Source organism: Trachypithecus francoisi, unplaced genomic scaffold (assembly GCF_009764315.1).
Source record: "Trachypithecus francoisi isolate TF-2019V2 unplaced genomic scaffold, Tfra_2.0 Lachesis_group5, whole genome shotgun sequence".
Lineage (NCBI taxonomy): Eukaryota > Metazoa > Chordata > Mammalia > Primates > Cercopithecidae > Trachypithecus > Trachypithecus francoisi.
This window is the reverse complement of record NW_022681470.1, coordinates 101,085,776-101,102,857: the sequence shown is the minus strand read 5'-3', so window position 1 is coordinate 101,102,857 and position 17,082 is coordinate 101,085,776. Positions and strand designations below refer to the sequence as shown.

Below are 17,082 nucleotides of genomic sequence, written 5' to 3'. Positions count from 1 at the left end.
ATAGATAAAAGGCTAAAGAAAATGTATCTATTATTCAGCCAGAAGAATTAATGAAATCCTGTCATTAGCAGCAACACGGATGGAATTAGAGGTCATTATGTTAAGTAAAATAAACCAAGCACAGAAACAAATATTGCATGTTCTCTCTCACATGGGAGCTAAAAAAGTGGATCTCAAGAAAATAGAGAATAGATTGGTATTACCAGAATCTAGGAAGGATGGGGAGGATGAAGAGAGGTTGGTTAGTGGGCACAGATAATACAGTTTGAAGAAATCAGACCTAGTGTTGGATAGATCAGCAGGGTTGCATAGTTATTAATTTACTGTACATTTCAAAACAGCTAAAAGAGAATAATTTTGATGGTGGCTCAATCCTATAATCCCAACACACTGGGAGGATCAACTGAAGCCAGGAGTTCAAGAACAACAGCCTGGGCTACATAGTGAGATTTCATCTTTACAAAAGTTTAAAAATTAGCCAGGTGTGGTAGGGTGCACCTGTAATCCCAGCTACTCAGGAGGCTGAGGCAGGAGAATCGCTTGAACCAGGGAGGTGGAGGTTGCAGTGAGCCGAGATCGCGCCACTGCATTCCAGCCTGGGTGACAGAGCAAGACTCCGTCTCAAAAAAAGAAAAAAAGCCAGGCGTTGTGGTGGGCGCCCTGTAATCCCAGCTACTTGGGAAGCTAAAGCACCAGAATCGCTTCAACCCAGGAGATGGAGGTTGCAGTGACCTGGGATCACGCCAGTGCACTCCAGTCTGGGCGGTGGTGCGAGACTCTCAAAACGAAACATCACTCTGGCAGCACTGTAGAGAATGAACTGGTAGGGGCAAGACTATTTGGAGACTTGCAATAATATTTCAGGCAAAATATGAGGAAGGCTTAAACTAGGGCAATGAATGAAGGCTAGAGAGAACATGGGTTTGAGGAAGTTTAAGGAGAGCATCTGCGTACTTGGTTGCCATTTGGGTGAAGTGAAAGAAGGAGAAGTGGCATCGAAAATGTTATTTGGTGTGTTTCGCTTGGAGATAATGAATTCAAAGTGATGCCTGCTGTAACAGGTGTGCACAGTGCTGTAGAGGGTGCTTACAGTTCAGCTTAGGGCTGGTAGGAAGTAACATGTGAGTCCTGAAGTCAGTCGGTCTGGGGGTCATTGTCCTAAACAGAGAAGATAGGAAGGAAATAGGAGCTGAGCATTTAGAGATATTCTTTGTGGTTTAATATTATACCCATGGGTCATCCTCAAAAGATGTGCCCGGATTTCCCGGGGACTTTCGGAAACCCCGCTACCTTCCGACCCCGTGGAACGCTCCAAGGGGAAGCGTCGCTAGACCACCAGAGGGCGCCAGGCGGGCCGCAGCGACCCCAGAGTCGCGTTATGGCCGCGGCGCGGGTACAGCTGCTCTTGTCCGGGCGTCCGGAGTCGGTGAGCTTCGCACGGAGTGTGTGTGGCCTCCTCGGAGCCGGGCCAGGGCTCGGGCCGTGGCCCATTCACTGCAGCTTGAAGCGAGGACGGCTTGTCCTCTCGAGCAGGCCCTTCCCAGGCGCCTCCGCTAGGCTTCCGCTCCAGGTCAGCAGAAAGGGGCCCCAGACCGGGGGCGGGGGCGGGGGGCAGTGAAGGGCCGAAGACGGGGACTGAAATCGGGTGGGAACTGGCGGCGAGGACCCCGCCTCCAACGCGCAGGGTAGCCCCATTTTTGAAAGTCACGCCCACCCAGTGCCACCCCACTTCTGAAGCCTTAACTAGCTGGATTCCTTCTGCCAGCGACCCCCTTTCTGCCCTTTTGCGGCCCTGGACGAGCGGCCCAGGGTTCCTGGGGCTGAGCTGCCCACAGATCGAGGTGTGGACTTGGGTGTGGCCATCATTGTGCAGTCCAGCGACAAGACCGTCTTGCTAACCAGAAGGGCACGCACCCTCAGCGTTTCCCCCAACCTCTGGGTACCCCCGGGTGAGTATTCTGGGGACAAGGCCCCACGTACAGAAAAGAAATTTGCCCTTTCCCCGCAACAATGTTTTCCCCAGTCTCAAAAGGATAAAAGTGGGCCCCAAAATGTGGCATCTTCATAGCTACAAGTGACTGCAACTCCGTGTCCACGGGAGGGGAGAGAAATGTCAACAGTGAGTGGGCGGTCCCTGGTCAAGACCACCACCATTCACCTACTGGCCCCGCTGTTGTTGCAGGTGGGCACGTGGAACTTGAGGAGGAGGTAACCAGTCAGCTGATCCAACCTGAGCCAAGAGACTCATGCCTAGGACCACCTTGGGTGTGGGCTGAGGGAGGGGCAAGCAGAAGGACTTGGAGGAATCAGGCACTGGCCAATCTGATGTGTCCTCTCTGACTCCCAGCTGCTGGACGGAGGGCTTCGAGAACTTTGGGAAGAGTGTGGACTACACCTGCCCCAGGGCCAGTTCTCTTGGGTCCCTCTGGGTTTATGGGAGGTGAGACAAGGAGCTGGGAGAAGGCCCTCCATATTTAACCAACAGACCTCAACAACTACCCACCAAAGTCCATAGATCAGCCCCTACCTGCCTTGGCTACAAGGGAAACAATAGCACATAAGTGGGCTGGAGTCCCCAAATCCATAACCCTCACCCATGTCCCTGCTGTGTCATCTATACCATCCATGCCCTCAGCTTTTGGCCACCATTTTGTTTCACCCTAAAGCTGTATTAACAAAGTCTCAAAAAGTGACAGAAAGGGCCGGGTGTGGTGGCTCACACCTGTAATCCCAGCACTTTGGGAGGCTGAGGTGGGCAGATCACGTGAGGTCAGAAGTTCAAGACCAGCCTGGACAACATGGCAAAACCCCGTCTCTACTAAAAATACAAAAATTAGCTGGGCGTGGTGGCAGGTGCCTGTAATCCCAGCTACTCTGGAGGCTGAGGCTGGAGAATCGCTTGAACCCAAGAGGCAGAGGTTGCAGTGAGCCAAGATAACGCCATTGCACGCCAGCCTGGGTGACAAGAGCAAAACTCTGTCTAAAAAAAAAAAGGAAAAAAGTGACAGAAAGTTCTCACTTTTGCTGTTTTCTTTTCCTAGTCTGCCTACCCTCCTAGGCTGAGCTGGGGTTTACCCAAATACCATCACATTGTTCTGTATCTACTCGTGATCTCCCAGGAATCACAGCAGCAGCTGCAGGTAGGGCTGGCAGTGAGGGAAGGAAACAGGGCTCAGGGGAGCCCAAGCAACCTGGTTCTGCCTGTGACTGGGAGCTGGGCGGCAGGGGTTGGGGGAGGGGGAGGGGGGGGGTGGTCAGAGATAACCAAGAATATGCAATACCCTTTCCCCTTGCGCCTGCCTTCCTCCATGAAAACTGCAGGTAGGTTTTGATCACGAACAGGCATCCCAGGGAGAGGCAATGACTGAGGGGTCATCATGTCTGACCCCAGGCCGGGATCCAACCAAACCCAAGTGAGGTGAGCGCCCTTATGTGGCTGACACCAGATGTAGCTGCTGCAGTGGCTGCCACAGAGGATGGGACAGAGACACCCAGACTTCTCCCCCAGGACGTACCACCCTCTGTCCTGTAAGTAAGAGCTTCTCCCTCAGCCTCTAATACACCAGCATATTCATGTTGAGAAGTACAGCGTCTATCCTCTCCTCAGGATGGAATTTGGTGGTGTGGGGAGATTTAAAGAGAGTGGGTCAGGTGATAATTAAGAAGGTCCATGAGATCTAAGACACTGACCATCAAACCCCAAGGATTCGTGCTCTAACTGGCTAGCACTGAAGGTCTAAGTGTCAGTTCTAACAGAGGGGCAAGTCATTTAACCCTCCTTGAACCTGTTTCCTTTCTGCAAATGAGATCAACACCCACCACCTCCTGTGGTAGTTGGGAGGATTCGGGGACCTCACATACATGTAAGTTCTTTGTAAGCTACAAGGCACAGCCCCAACAGGAGTTGTCACTATGCAGTGCACTGGAACTAGAAGAGGATGGAAGAGCCCGACCTCTGGTCCTGCCCATGTCCACCCTGCTGCGGATGATCCCAACCGTGGCAGAGGGCAAAGAGAGAGTCAGCACTGGAACCAAGTTTGCCCTCAGGCTCTGGCTGCAACATCTGGGCAGGTAAAAGTGAAAAAGGACTGGAGAGCTCCACAGTACTGGGCTGGAATGGTCCGGTTTTTACAGGCATGCGGGAAAGGAAGGAAGGACAGCCTCTCTGGGATTTCCTCCATGGAACACCCCCACCGTGTAAAAGTGCAGCTCACCTGGACCCAGGGCCAGCAAAGGAAGAATGGAACATGGACCCTCTTCCCCCAAACCAGGGGTCTGGAAAGTGAAGTGTAAAATCCCCTCCCTAGCCCATCTCCGTGACACTCACAGAACATTCACAACCTTTATTATTGGTGAGAGCTTCACCACCACTTTAGGAATAAAAAGTAAAATTACAACATAGGTCCCAGGCCTTGGATGAGCCTGAAAAAGAGGATTGGGAAGGAGCGCACAGGGTCCTCCCACCTCCCTGGAAAGGTGCAGAATGAGCCAGGCCTAACCACAGGGCCATGAGCCTCTAGAAGCTTAGGGCGGAATAAGAAACACTGTGAACTTAAATATATAAATAGAGAGAGACCCAAGCAATAGGCCGGGCCTGACTCCCAAACCACTGGGGGATCATGGCTAAGGCCTTACATCCTCCTCTGTCATACTGGAGTAGGAGGCAGGGGAAGTCATCTTTGGAGTATTTTGGTTTTTCTTATTTATGTACAAAAAAATCCACATCCACAATCCAAAATAAAGTTCTCTGTCCATCTCTGAAACTGCCTGTCTCAGTTTTTCCACCTGTCTGCGTGGCCGAAGGGAAGGGAATGGAATGGACATGAAGAGACAATGGATGTGAAGAAGAAATAGAGCCATGGGTTTGGGGGATAAGAAGAAAGAACATTTGGGGTTCGAGAGGTGCCCCTTTCCCAAGAGGCTCTAGACACAGTAGAGGCTGAGGGTTCAGCCCTTCTCCCAGCTCACATCCCATCCCATTTACCTCCCACTGCCTAGGTTAACATACCCAAAGGAATGTGCCACCATCTAAAGAACATTTCCAAAAACAAACCCCAGTGTCCTTAAAAAGAGGTTAAATATTAACCCTTTGGGTGCTGGCCTTGTCAGGCAGAGATGAAGCCAAAAGTAGGCATCTGTGAAGGTCTGTCTGGCCCTTGGCCAGAGCCAGCAGAGGGATCAGAGTAGCTGGGGTTGGGACTCCACAGCACACTTACTCAGTGTTGGGGGACAGTGAAGGTTCCATACTCCAAGGAACTCAGTCCAGGGAAATGATGTCTGACCGACAGCCAGTCAAAGAAGGACCTGAGGGTAGGGGTCCTCCATGCCCCTCCCTCAAGGCCCCCCCAGGGGCCACAATGCTGCTGACACGGCCAGGAGGGGGCGCCGGAGTGGCACTGCGGTGGGAGCTCCCCAACGTGGGGGCCAGTGGGCCCAGAAAGTGAGAAGGGGTCCCTCGGTACTGGAAGAAGTGGCCAAGGGCATCCTGTTCATCTAGTGAGGTGATGACGGAGGGGCCATAGTGCTAGGAATAATCAAGGACATAGTTTAAGATCTCATCCTGACTTCCCCACCTCCCAGTCACTCATCTCAGAAATGCCGTATGGGAGCAATCAACCCCTGTGGATCCCAAGGTATTCTCTGAGAAAAGGGAGAGCCTCTCCCTCTTTCCCCTACTTCCCCACACCCTTCCCCTTTCCCTGCCTTGAGAGAGCTCCTCCAACTTGCTAGGTTCTTGGCTTTGTGGGTGTCTGAAATGTGTGGAATGTCCGGTTAGGGCAGGCATGGTGCTCTAAGTGCACACGGGGGTGGGGGTGAGTAGGCCGGGGCAGAATAGTAACAGGGGATCTAGGAAGGAGGCCTAAGTAGGAATCTCAGGAACTACCAGTGGGGCTGAGGAGGGTAATAAGCTACCTACACCCCACTGCCCTCACAGAAAAGCAGATTTACATCCCCAGAGATCATAAGAGAGGGAGGGGTCCCATCAGTGCCTAGAAAGGAAACTTCAGAGATCTGAGACTTTCTGAAGAAAGAACCACTTACCTGACTCTCCGTCTGAAGAAATGAAAATAAATCTAAACCTGGCAAGAAAAGAAAAACCAAAATCAACCTCCTATCTGACCCCTTTACCACCAAAAGACAAAGCACTTTGGACTGTGGCCCCTTGCAGGAGAAGCAGGAAGCTTTAAGAAGGAACAGGGGTTCTGATGTAGCTCTGGGGAGGGTGTGGCAGTGCAGGGTCCATCTTATGATCCATGTCATACCTTGGATATCGGCTCCCAGTGGGAAGGCAGGTGGGTACTCATGTAGTGGGAGACTGGACAGGAAATCCCCACCCAACGCACCCATGGCAGGGCTCCTTAGCACCGAGGATGGCTGGTGGCCAGACGTCAGGACTCTGTGGGTAGAGAAGAGCTGAGGCAGCCAGCAAACCACAGATGCCCTCACCCAGCTCAGGTCCCCAGGTTCCCTCTCTGTCCCCTCCACATTTCTCTTGCCCCAGGCTTTGTCCAATGATCAGAAAGCATTCCTGACTTCTTCCCCTGTCCCTTTTGCTGTAGATTCAGCCTATTTTCTCATACCCTTTGCTTCCAGGTAGGGCCGGGATGGCAGCTGAGGTGACAGAACAGTGCTTCTTGGTAGGGGGCAGATCCTCCTCATCTGATGAACTTTCTATTGTCAAGTCAATAACTTCGACCTTCTTCTTATTCTCTGATGGATTTCCCTCCTGGACTGGGCTGTACTGGAGGCCTGCGGATATTACGAAGACTATGTCTCAGAGAAGAGGCCATCCAAGATTTAGCTTAGCTGGGGAACAGGGGGTCACTCACCATCCAGCCCATACCCTGGCGGGGGGCAAACCTCAGATGCCTCCTTCTTGGGTTTCATTGGGCACCAGGATCCATCTTCCATGAATTGGATCTCATCACAATCTGAACAGGAACTAAGAATCTCCATAAATAAACTGGGGGAGGAGAGAGATGAAAATTCATGGGGCTGGGAGATGAGCAGAACAGTAGCCAGAGAGTTCTATAACTCACCTTCCTGTACCTCAGTTTCCTCATCTGTAAAATAAGGACATTATCCATCCTACTGGACCTCTCTGAGTTGTTGGAATCAAATAACAGAAGGTATGTAAAAGAGCTTTGCAAACTAAGTAACAGGTTTTAAAATAAATACAATCTGAGGCCGGGTGAAGTGGCTCACGCCTGTAATCCCAGCACTTTGGAAGGTAGAGACAGGTGAATCACTTGAGGCTTGGAGTTCAAGACCATCCTGGCCAACGTGGTGAAATCTCATCTCTACTAAAAATACAAAAATTAGCCAGGTGTGGTGGCACATGCCTATAATCCCAGCTACTTGGGAGGCTGAGGCACGAGAATCGCTTGAACCCGGGAGGCAGAGGTTGCAGTAAGGCTAGACCACACCACTGTTCTCCACCTTGGGCAACAGAGCAAGGCTCTGCCTCAAAAAAAAAAAAAAAAAAAAAAAAAAAAAGGCCGGCACTGTGGCTCACGCCTGTAATCACACTTTCAAAGGTCGAGGTGGGTAGATCACCTGAGGTCAGGAGTTCGAGACCAGCCTGGCCAACATAGTGAAATCCCATCTCTACCAAAAATACAAAATTAGCCAGATGTGGCAGCACATGCCTGTAATCCCAGCTACTTGGGAGGCTGAGGCAGGAGAACTGCTTGAACCCGGGAGGCAGAGGTTGCAGTGAGTCGAGATCATAAGACTGTGCCATACCACTCCAGCCTGGGCCAGGCATGGTAGCTCATGCCTGCAATCCCAGCACTTTGGGAGGCCAAGGTGGGAGGATCACTTGGGGCCAGGAGGTCGAGGCTGCAGTGAGCTATGATTGTGCTACTATACTCCAGTCTGGGCAACAGAACAAGACCCTGTCTCAAAAACAGACAAATAAACAAACACAAAAAAAAACTGTCAGGGGGGACTGGGAACAAGAACCATAATGTAGATTCCGAAAAGGGGTTAAGACTAGCAAGATCGGCCGGGCGCGGTGGCTCAAGCCTGTAATCCCAGCACTTTGGGAGGCCAAGACGGGCGGATCACAAGGTCAGGAGATCGAGACCATCCTGGCGAACACAGTGAAACCCCGTCTCTACTAAAAATACAAAAAACTACCCGGGCGAGGTGGCGGGCGCCTGTAGTCCCAGCTACTTGGGAGGCTGAGGCAGGAGAATGGCGGGAACCCGGGAGGCGGAGCTTGCAGTGAGCTGAGATCCGGCCACTGCACTCCAGCCTGGGCGACAGAGCAAGACTCCGCCTCAAAAAAAAAAAAAAAAAAAAAAAAAAGACTAGCAAGATCAAAAGATCAGAACTTCCAGGCCCTCAAAAGAACCTTACTGCAATGCTCAGTGGGAAGTCAGGTAATTGTTACAGGTGATATACTATGACAGTTCAGTACACCGGCTCTGCCACTTAACAATATAACCTTAAGCAAGATTCAATCTCTCTCGGCCTCAGTTTCCTCATGTGTAATGATACTACCTGTCTCACAGGGTTTTTCTTTTCTTGTTTTTTTTTTTCTGGCTGAGTGTCACTAGCCAATCATAGGATTATTTCTTTTTTTGAGACAGGGTCTCAATCTGTTGCCCAGGCTGGGGTGCGGTAATGCAGTCGTAGCTCATTACAGCCTCAAACTCCTGGGTTCAAACCTTCCTCCCCCCTCAGCCTCCTGAGCAGCTAAGACTACAGTCATGAGCTATTATACCATGTCTGGCTAACTTTCTTAATTTTTTATAGAGTGAGGGTCTTACTATGCTGCCCAGGCTGGTCTCAGATTCCTAGCCTCAAATGATCTTCCCATGTCGGCCTTCCAGTGTTGGAATTACAAATGTGAGCCACTGCACCCAGTCCATAGGGTTATTGTGAGGATTCAAAGAGATAACTCATTTAAAGTACTCAGCAAGATGCCTTGTATATACTAAGTCCTTAATATTGCTCTCCCACTCCACACACACGCACATACACACACACACACAAATTGGCAAAAGAGATAGATACGGTGAGAACTGGGGTTCATGTAAGGAGAAGTAAGCCATATAAATTAAAAACCCTAAAGGAGGTGGTGGCTAAAAAAGAAATATAGACTGGGCATGGTGTCTCACACCTGTAATCCCAACACTTTGGGAGGCCGAGGTGGGCGGATCACCTGAGGTCAGGAGTTCAAGACCAGCCTGGCCAACATGGTGAAACCCCGTCTCTACTAAAGATACAAAAATTAGCCAGGCGTGGTGGCACGCACCTGTAATCCCAGCTACTCAGGAGGCTGAGGCAGGAGAATCGCCTGAACCCAGGAGGTGGAGGTTGCAGTGAGCCAAGATTGCACCACTGCACTCCAGCCTGAGCAACAGAGTTAGACTCCATCTCAAAAAAAAAAGAAAAAGAAATAACAAAGAAAGAGGGTCCTAGTGGATGTCCTAGGTAAGAGGAAGCAAAATGGCCCTACCCATCAATGATAAGAGATTCATAGGGAGCCTTCTTGTCGCACACAGGACATGTCCACGTAGGCTTCTTCTCATTCATCTGTAGATAAAGGGCAGCATCGAAGCTCTGCAGGTGGGCGCAGGTGAGGGCACGACAAGGGACAGTGAGGCGCATCTTCCCTAGCTAAGGAGAAGCAATTTCTCTTGTCAGAGGCTCCACTCTGGTTTCATCCCAGAAAACTTCACTCCAGTATTCCTAGGAACCCTCATCAAAGCCCACAAGCTAAACCCAACTCCCTTCCCACCATGTTCCCTTCTCCCCTTTTACCCACCGGGCACATGAGTGACACCCGGAGACTCGTAGTGGCCACCTCACTGTCAGGATCAGCAGTCAATTTCTCCTTGACTGAAACAAAAGTGAAGCCAGAGCCATGGGGTCAGCAAGGCTGAAGGAAGCCCAGGAGCTGGTAAGGCCAGGAACAGATGGCTCTGGCTGAGAGGGTGCTGGGTGGAGCGTCTTTGGGGGCCAGTGGGATGTCACATGGAGTGGTCTGGGATATGGATGATAAAGGCTGGGTGTAGGGATTTTCCCATCCCTGAAGATGCTTAAACATAGCCGGGTGACACTCTGGCTACGTTAGAGATGATGTGGAGGAGTTGAAGCATCATGTGAGGGTTAGATTAGAGGATCCCTAAGATTCTTTCCAGTCCAGAGAGCCCATATTCTAGCACGGCTGGAGTTAGGGACTGTGAGGTGCAAAGCAGATACATAAATGGAAATGCAAGGGTGTCACTCACTGCCTGGGAGTGGTCCAACTTCAACTATAAAGACTGGAAGACTGGTCAGGGGTAGAGGGGAAGGGATGCGGTTCATGTGAGAAGGGAAGTAAGTTGTCAAAAAAGAGGTATGGGTTTAATTATGAAGACTGGAGGGCCAGGAAGACTTGGATCCAGATCAGGTGGGAAAGAGAGGAAAGACGTTACTCACTCAGTGCCCGCGAGTGGTCTGGGTTCCGGATACCCTTTGCTCTAAGTTTCTGTAGAAGGGTTCCTGCAGTCAACTGCCTCACCAGGTACACAGACAAGGAGTAATTCTACTTGGAGGTAGGGGGTAGACAATTAGCCTCTGCTTCTCATCCCACCACTGCCCACTTTTGTTCCATGAGGACCAGAGACAGACCCATAAAGAGAAAAATGCTTCCCCAACCCAGGACACTGGATGGTTCCCCTTCACCCTCAGCAGGCTTTTCCAGGCACCCTGCTTTAGCTGTGCTCACCCGTCCAAACTCAGATGACCAATTGACCACAATGGTGTTGGGAACAGTGGCTGAGAGTCGAGCCAGAGGTGTGATGTTGATGGGGCGGCTGGGCCTCTTGGGCTCAGCCCCATTCTTGGTTGGGGGAAGGTAACCCTGGAGAAGGGAGGGACCGGTCAGTGGAGAAGTGGCTCTAGGAAGGGGCTCTGCTCTTTCAACAAAGGATATCTTGTCTCGGGTTATTCACTCACTGGAGGGAAGGCCAACTCCCTCACTCACTGACCAAGGGGATGGAGGCCCATTCAGTGGCTCACAAAACTGGAGCAGTGTCTCGGGCTGTGTGTGGGGTTCACTCCTGGGGAGAAAAAAGGAACCCACTCACTGAGTCCCTGAGGAGGAGGAATAAGGATGCCTCACCTCTTCCAACCCTCAGCTCTGGGGTCATGACTTATAAGTCCTTCTGGCCAGGTGCAGTGGCTCACGCCTGTAATCCCAGCACTTTAGGAAGCTGAGGTGGGCAGATCACCTAAGGTCAGGAGTTCGAGACCAGCCTGGCTAACATGGTAAAACCCCGTCTCTACTAAAAACATAAAAATTAGCCGGGCAGGGTGGCGGGCACCTGTAATCCCAGCTACTTGGGAGGCTGAGGCAAGCGAATCGCTTGAACTCAGGAGACAGCGGTTGCAGTGAGCCAATATCGCGCCACTGCACTCCAGCCTGGGTGACAGAGCAAGCCCTCTGTTTCAAAAAAAAAAAAAAAAAAAAAGAAGTCTTTCTTAAATGTCGGGTTGAACTAATGTCCTCGTCCGAGTTCTCACAGAACCTTTGTTTAGCCCTATCTTAATACTCTTGAGATGATACTGATTCAGTCAGTAAACTGAGCACCTACTATGTGCCACGCACTGTGCTAGGCACACCTCTTTCAGAACAGGTTTGTCGTTAATATTTATGAACTGAAACGGTAAGGGATTACTGACAGAAGAAGGGGAGAGCATTTACCGGCAGGGGGCACAGTTTCCCATTGACCTTGACAAAGAGGTTGGGGGGAAAATAATCTTCCTGTGGGCAGCTGGTCTCACAGAGACAGAACCTGGTAAGAGATGAGAAAGGAAGAAAGACTGGGAAGAAATTTCTTTAGCTGAATCTGGCAGAGACAGGGAACCCCAGAAAATCAGTCATAGATGTCTGTAGCCCTCAGCATCCAACAAGAGTCCCAGGGCTGCAGTAGGCAGTGGCAGAGCAGGGACATCTTGTAAGGGTATCTGTCATACTCCTACTTCACTCCTACCCCTAATGGGTACCCAGCATAAGGAGGATGAACTCACCTTAGCTGCACCTGTATGGTATAATCACATTTCGCTCCTGGCAGAACCTCTCTGTAACAAGGAGGGAGACGAAGAGATGTCAGCATGTAGCCCCCACAGGGCAGGGGTGAACGCACAGAGAGGCTGAAAGTTAGATGTCCGGAGGATAGAGAAGAGACACACAGAAGAATGAGAGACAAGTAGGTACAGGAGGATGGATAGGGAAAAGCGCAGGGCAGAAGAGAAGAAAGTCAGAAAGCAGAGTCCAGGGGTAACCCCCTAGGGATGAGGGAGGAAGACTGGAAGTAAGAATGTACCTGGATGTAAGAATCTGCTGCACTTGCTGGGGTGTGAGGGCAAAGGTAAAGTGTGCTTCCTCAAACCGCTGGCTAGAAGTGGATGCTGAGGACAGAAAGGGGCAGTTATTCCAAGCCCATGCACAGGCAGCCACAGAAATCACCCCCATCCCAGGTCGCTGATCCCATAGGACTAAAGCCTAAGAAATGTTTAGGGAACAGGTAGGGAGTCCAGAAGACTAAGGGACCACAAAGAGCCATACCAAGGGTGGTGGGCCGGATGAGCTCCCCGTAGACTTCATAGAAGGGCAATGGTTTCATGGTGACATCAGGGTGCACAGGCTGGGGCAGAGGGGGGTGCATGTCCACCTCACGCTTGGGGCCCAGCAGGGTGCCAGGGGCCAAGAGGGTTGGGGGAATGGGAGCTAGAGGACCAGGGGAGCCTACAGGAGAGGTGCCAGGGGGCAAAGAGAGAAGGGAGAGATCAGAGGGCCCCAGGGTCTTCCGGGGAAAGCGTCGTCGGTATAGCTCTTTGATCTTCATCTGGACGCTAGGGGCACAGCTGGACTTCAGGAGGTGCAGGGCCTTGGCCAGGAGCTCGTGCTTCCGCCCACTCTTGTTCCGGCCAGCAAAGCCAAGAAGCACCTGGAGCTCAGACACCCGGAAACTCATCACCATGTGCTGTGGAGAAGAACAGAGAAGCTTGAGAATCCTCCCTTGCACAGGCCTGCCCTGCCAAGACATGGGCTGAGCTACCAGGTGGGCAGTGCCTTTTTCCCTCCAGCACTAATGGCAAAGATGATGCTTCACAGCTAGTGGATTACTGCCAGGTAGTCAACCTATCCAAAGGGACATCTCAGTCCCACTTTAGCAACCATCAGGTCAGCATCATCACCACCCCCCACCCACCCCAAGCTTGAGCAACACTGTCTATCTCCCCAGGCCTGGAAGTGGCCAGAGTGGGGCAGGGAATGGCAGACAGCAAGCCACCCTCAGACACACCTCCAAGTTCATACAGCCTTCCGCCTCCATCCCTGCCTCTAGTCTGGACTCTCCTTTAAGCTGCTTATCTCCTCTCTTGCCCTTTCTCAGATTTTCAAACTCATCCCAGCCTCCTGGGAAGAGGATAGGAGACAGGGAGAAGAAGGGAGAGACAAGAGGATTCAGCCAGACAGCCCCACGGGGAAGAAAGGGGCCAGGTGGCCGGAGGATTGTGCCCTTCAGCCCACCCCTCCAAACCACCTTAATCCTCGGCTATTTCCCCCAAGCCTCTGAAGCTTCTGTGGGCCGGGGTTATCAGGTCAGGGTTCAATGCTCATTACTCCCCTAGATCCTTTCTTGGAATCATTTATATAACCGCCCCCTCCCCACAACTTAGTCCTATTTTTCTGGAAGGGAAACAGGACCAAAACTTAGGTCGAGGAGATTAACAGTGATTCACTGAGTCCAAGTATCCTGCCTGTTTACTCTATCTGCCAGGAACCATTATCTGGCGTCTCTCCTACATAGAGAAAATAATACTCCTGTACAACCTACAGCCCCTCTACACGGGTGGAAGAGGAGAGGGCAGAGGTCTAAACAGAGACCCTGGGTGAATGAAGGAAAAGCCTCTGAGTCAGGGCACAGAATTGCAAATTCCCTGAAGGTAGCTGGGCCCAGTGGCTAGACCTCCAGACTGCCCAGGACCATAGCTCCATTTCAAAGGGCAGAAGAAAACCAGGAGGCATGGAGATGAACTCGGTGGTTTAAGGTTCTATATTAGATGTCCTCAGACGTGGTCACCCTCCAAACTCTGTGTGGCAGAAGGAGGGGAGCGCTCTCCTTAGAGGGAGGACTCCCTTCTGTGAATCTCTAGGAGATCCTGTCATGGGCAGGGCTTGCTAGCCCTACACAATTCTTCGCACAGGAGGCTTTGTCTTGGACCCCTTTTGTGGAATGTGATGAGAAACTTGCTCCTCTTTCTCCCCGTCTTTATCTCCTCTGTCCTGTCTTATTTTTTCCATTAGCTTTCCCTATAACTTCCCTCCTTTCTATCCCATAGTTTCACATGCCTCTGCCTCTGCCCAAACACCGCGATTCACTAAGGCAGGACCTTCCTCTGAGCCTCCAGGATGCTTCTGCCCCACCCCTCGAGGTATCGGCCCGCACAGCCCCGCCCCCTGCATCTCAGCCGCCTACTGGTATTTCCCAAAGCTCCGATCCCGAGAGTAGCCCCAAAGACCCTACCCTTTCAGCTGCCCTTCCCCCGGAGCCTCCCCTACATCTGCCCCGCGGTCCCATCCCTGCATCTGCCCCCTACTGTCGCATCTCTTGGCCTCGATCGACTAGCCCCCAGTGCCTGTATAGCAGCTTTTCCCCCGGGCCCTACCCCAACAACTGCCCCTACTACTAAATCCGACTTCTACCCTTCGTCCCCGCCCCCTGCGCCTCAGCCCCCAACAGCTGCAATTCCCCTCGGCCCCACCCCTACATCTGCCCCGCAGCCCCGCCCCCGGAGCCCCGCCGCAGCCCCTTCCTCTCTCTCAGCCACTTCTTTCCCATCCTCAGCAGCCCGTGCCTGCCACGTCGTCGGCGCCCACCCGAGCCCCGGCACCCAGTCTCGGTCGCTTCCCGGACACGGCGTACCGCCGGAATCAGTCCAGATGGGGATGGGGGAGGGGGCCGGTACCTTTAATTCGCCCAGCTCCGCCATCTTGAGACATCGCAGGCGCCCTAGCCGGAGCCGGAGCTCAGGCCCAGGGACCGGCGCACAACTCTCCACCCCGGCGCCGGCCGCAAATGCCGCCTGCTCCGCCCCGTCCGGCCCCCTATACCTCCCCTTCCCGGCCCCGCCCGCCTGGCTTCGGACTAGCCCCAGCCTGAGCCCCTCCCTCCACAGCGGACCCAGCAGCTACACGTCTGCGGCCGGTTGGCAGGACGCGTAGCCCCGGAGGGAGTTTATGGTCCCCAAGATCGCGGGGTCCCCTAGGGCAACGAAGAGGAGGCGGGCCCGAAGTGCCTGGTGGAGGGGGGCTTTGCCACGGCAGAGTTGGGAGGGGACAAGCTTTTAGGGAGCCAAAGATACTTGAAAGATGGAGGGAAAGTATCGGGAACTGCTAGAGCTCAGAGAAATGGGGGAGGGGGTAGCAAAGTTGGAGCGCAAACCCTCATCTCCATCTCTACATAAGTTTAAGCAACTAAAATCGAGAGGTCTTCCAACTCGGGAAATGGGCGAGCGCTGATCCGTCTTAGGGAAGCCGTGGAGTCGGCATTCAGTTCAAGAGAGCTATGCTCAATTCACCCTCTCCTCCTCCCCCCCCCACACCAACTACAATGCAGCTCGTGGTCCGATCGTAGGACTCAAACTCAGCAGCAAAAAAAGTTTGGTGCGGGGAGCGGGACTTACCAGCACAGTTGTGGGAAATGGAGAGAGGGTTCGGGAGGCTCAGAGGGCGGGCTGGAGAGGTGGGGGCATGGGGCTCGGCGCCGCTCCTGCTGTCCGCACGGCAGAAGTTCGGTCCAGCGGCCGGACGCGGCGGCCGCGGCTCCGCCCGGGCCGGAGCTCCGCCCGGCCTAGCGCTCGGGCTGGGGCCGCCCCCTCCACGGGAAGCCCGCCAGGACCGCCGAGAGGGAAGGGAGGCGGAGCTCGGGCGAGAAAGGGAGGGACTCAGAGCCCGGCGCTGGAGCGATTAACTCCTGGTGTGAGTGGATCTGGAGAGATGAGATTCTTGGATCCCATCATTCTCACTACCTCTATGACCCCTCACGCTTATGTGTGGGATTGGGGTGGTGGCACGCGGCTGCTAAGGCCGTGTGAACCAGGTGTCTGACCGTATAAAGCAGTCTTCCTTGAAATGACAACTGTCTCTCCCTAGGGCAAAGCCTGGGCTACTGAATCCAGAGTGTACCTAACAGTAACTACTCCAGATACCCGTGCACAATACCTCCACCAGAGCCCCCATACCTTTGGTGTAGCTGAAGATGAACAGAGGGGTTTTCTTGCCAACAAAAGGGATCTTTCTGTCCCTCTCTGAACTACCTACTCACTCTCCTTCCTCCAAAGCCTTGGACCCTCCAGAGGCCCCATCCCAACCAAGCTGATCACTCACATGCAGGCCCCAGATTAAATCTGTTTCTGTTTCCATGGAAATACCTATTTATTTATTTATTTATTTATGTTGAGACGGAGTCTTACTCTGTCACCCAGGCTGGGGTGCAGTGGCGCAACTTGGCTCACTATAACCTCCGCCTCCCGGGTTCAAGCAGTTCTCCTGCCTCAGCCTCCCGAATAGCTGAGATTACAGGCCTGCGTCACTACGCCCGGCTAATTTTGTATTTTTAGTAGAGACAGGGTTTCACCATATTGGTCAGGCTGGTCTCAAACTCCTGACCTCGTGATCCGTCCGCCTTGCCTCGGCCGCCCAAACTGCTGGCATTACCGGCGTGAGCCGCCATGCCTGGCCCAGAAAATACCAACTTAAGGGAAATGTACCCTTACTACATATTGAGAAACTCACAGCATTTTATAGTTGGCTGCATATTTGTTCAATAAATATTTGAGTGCTTATCAGGGATCATTAGGTGCTGAGGACATAAAAGCCTTGCAGGAGTTCACAGTCTAGCAGCAGGGACAAGACATGTTAAACCTATAATAAGCATACCAAAAAAAGTTATTTGATAAATAGGAAGAAGCCTTTTATTTAGCTTAAGTCTTCAGTATAATCCTCCTCCTAAGACCCTACCCAGGCCAAAGATTGAAGGTTCCAGCCTACCAATATTCTCAGGCACCTGTTGAACTGGA

The 17,082-nt window shown here is 52.4% G+C and overlaps 2 protein-coding genes across 4 annotated transcripts; one reads left to right on the top strand and one right to left on the bottom strand.

The window, feature by feature from the left end:
* The first annotated feature begins 641 nt into the window (after positions 1-641).
* NUDT17 (nudix hydrolase 17) lies at positions 642-4,763 on the top strand. The gene is made up of 8 exons (XM_033197986.1): positions 642-1,570; positions 1,766-1,949; positions 2,183-2,208; positions 2,348-2,440; positions 3,042-3,140; positions 3,392-3,528; positions 3,919-4,070; positions 4,183-4,763. Exons 1-8 carry the CDS (start codon positions 1,232-1,234, stop codon positions 4,284-4,286), a joined length of 1,134 nt encoding a protein of 377 aa, XP_033053877.1. The 5' UTR covers positions 642-1,231; the 3' UTR covers positions 4,287-4,763.
* Positions 4,329-15,877, bottom strand: PIAS3 (protein inhibitor of activated STAT 3). 3 transcript variants are annotated; one of them, XM_033197875.1, is made up of 14 exons: positions 14,971-15,093; positions 12,566-12,983; positions 12,324-12,408; positions 12,028-12,078; positions 11,702-11,792; positions 10,724-10,858; positions 10,435-10,540; positions 9,779-9,852; positions 9,470-9,630; positions 6,831-6,964; positions 6,582-6,750; positions 6,264-6,397; positions 6,043-6,080; positions 4,329-5,524 (listed from the first exon to the last, which is right to left on the bottom strand). In XM_033197875.1, the coding sequence occupies exons 1-14, from the start codon at positions 14,992-14,994 to the stop codon at positions 5,258-5,260; spliced, it is 1,887 nt and encodes a 628-aa protein (XP_033053766.1). In that variant the 5' UTR covers positions 14,995-15,093; the 3' UTR covers positions 4,329-5,257. The 3 variants fall into 3 exon arrangements, with proteins under 3 accessions (XP_033053766.1, XP_033053765.1, XP_033053767.1); XM_033197874.1 differs by lacking the exon at positions 14,971-15,093 and adding an exon at positions 13,305-13,412; XM_033197876.1 differs by lacking the exon at positions 14,971-15,093 and adding an exon at positions 15,688-15,877 and having other exon boundaries at positions 5,144-5,524.
* Between the last annotated feature and the right edge of the window lie 1,205 nt (positions 15,878-17,082).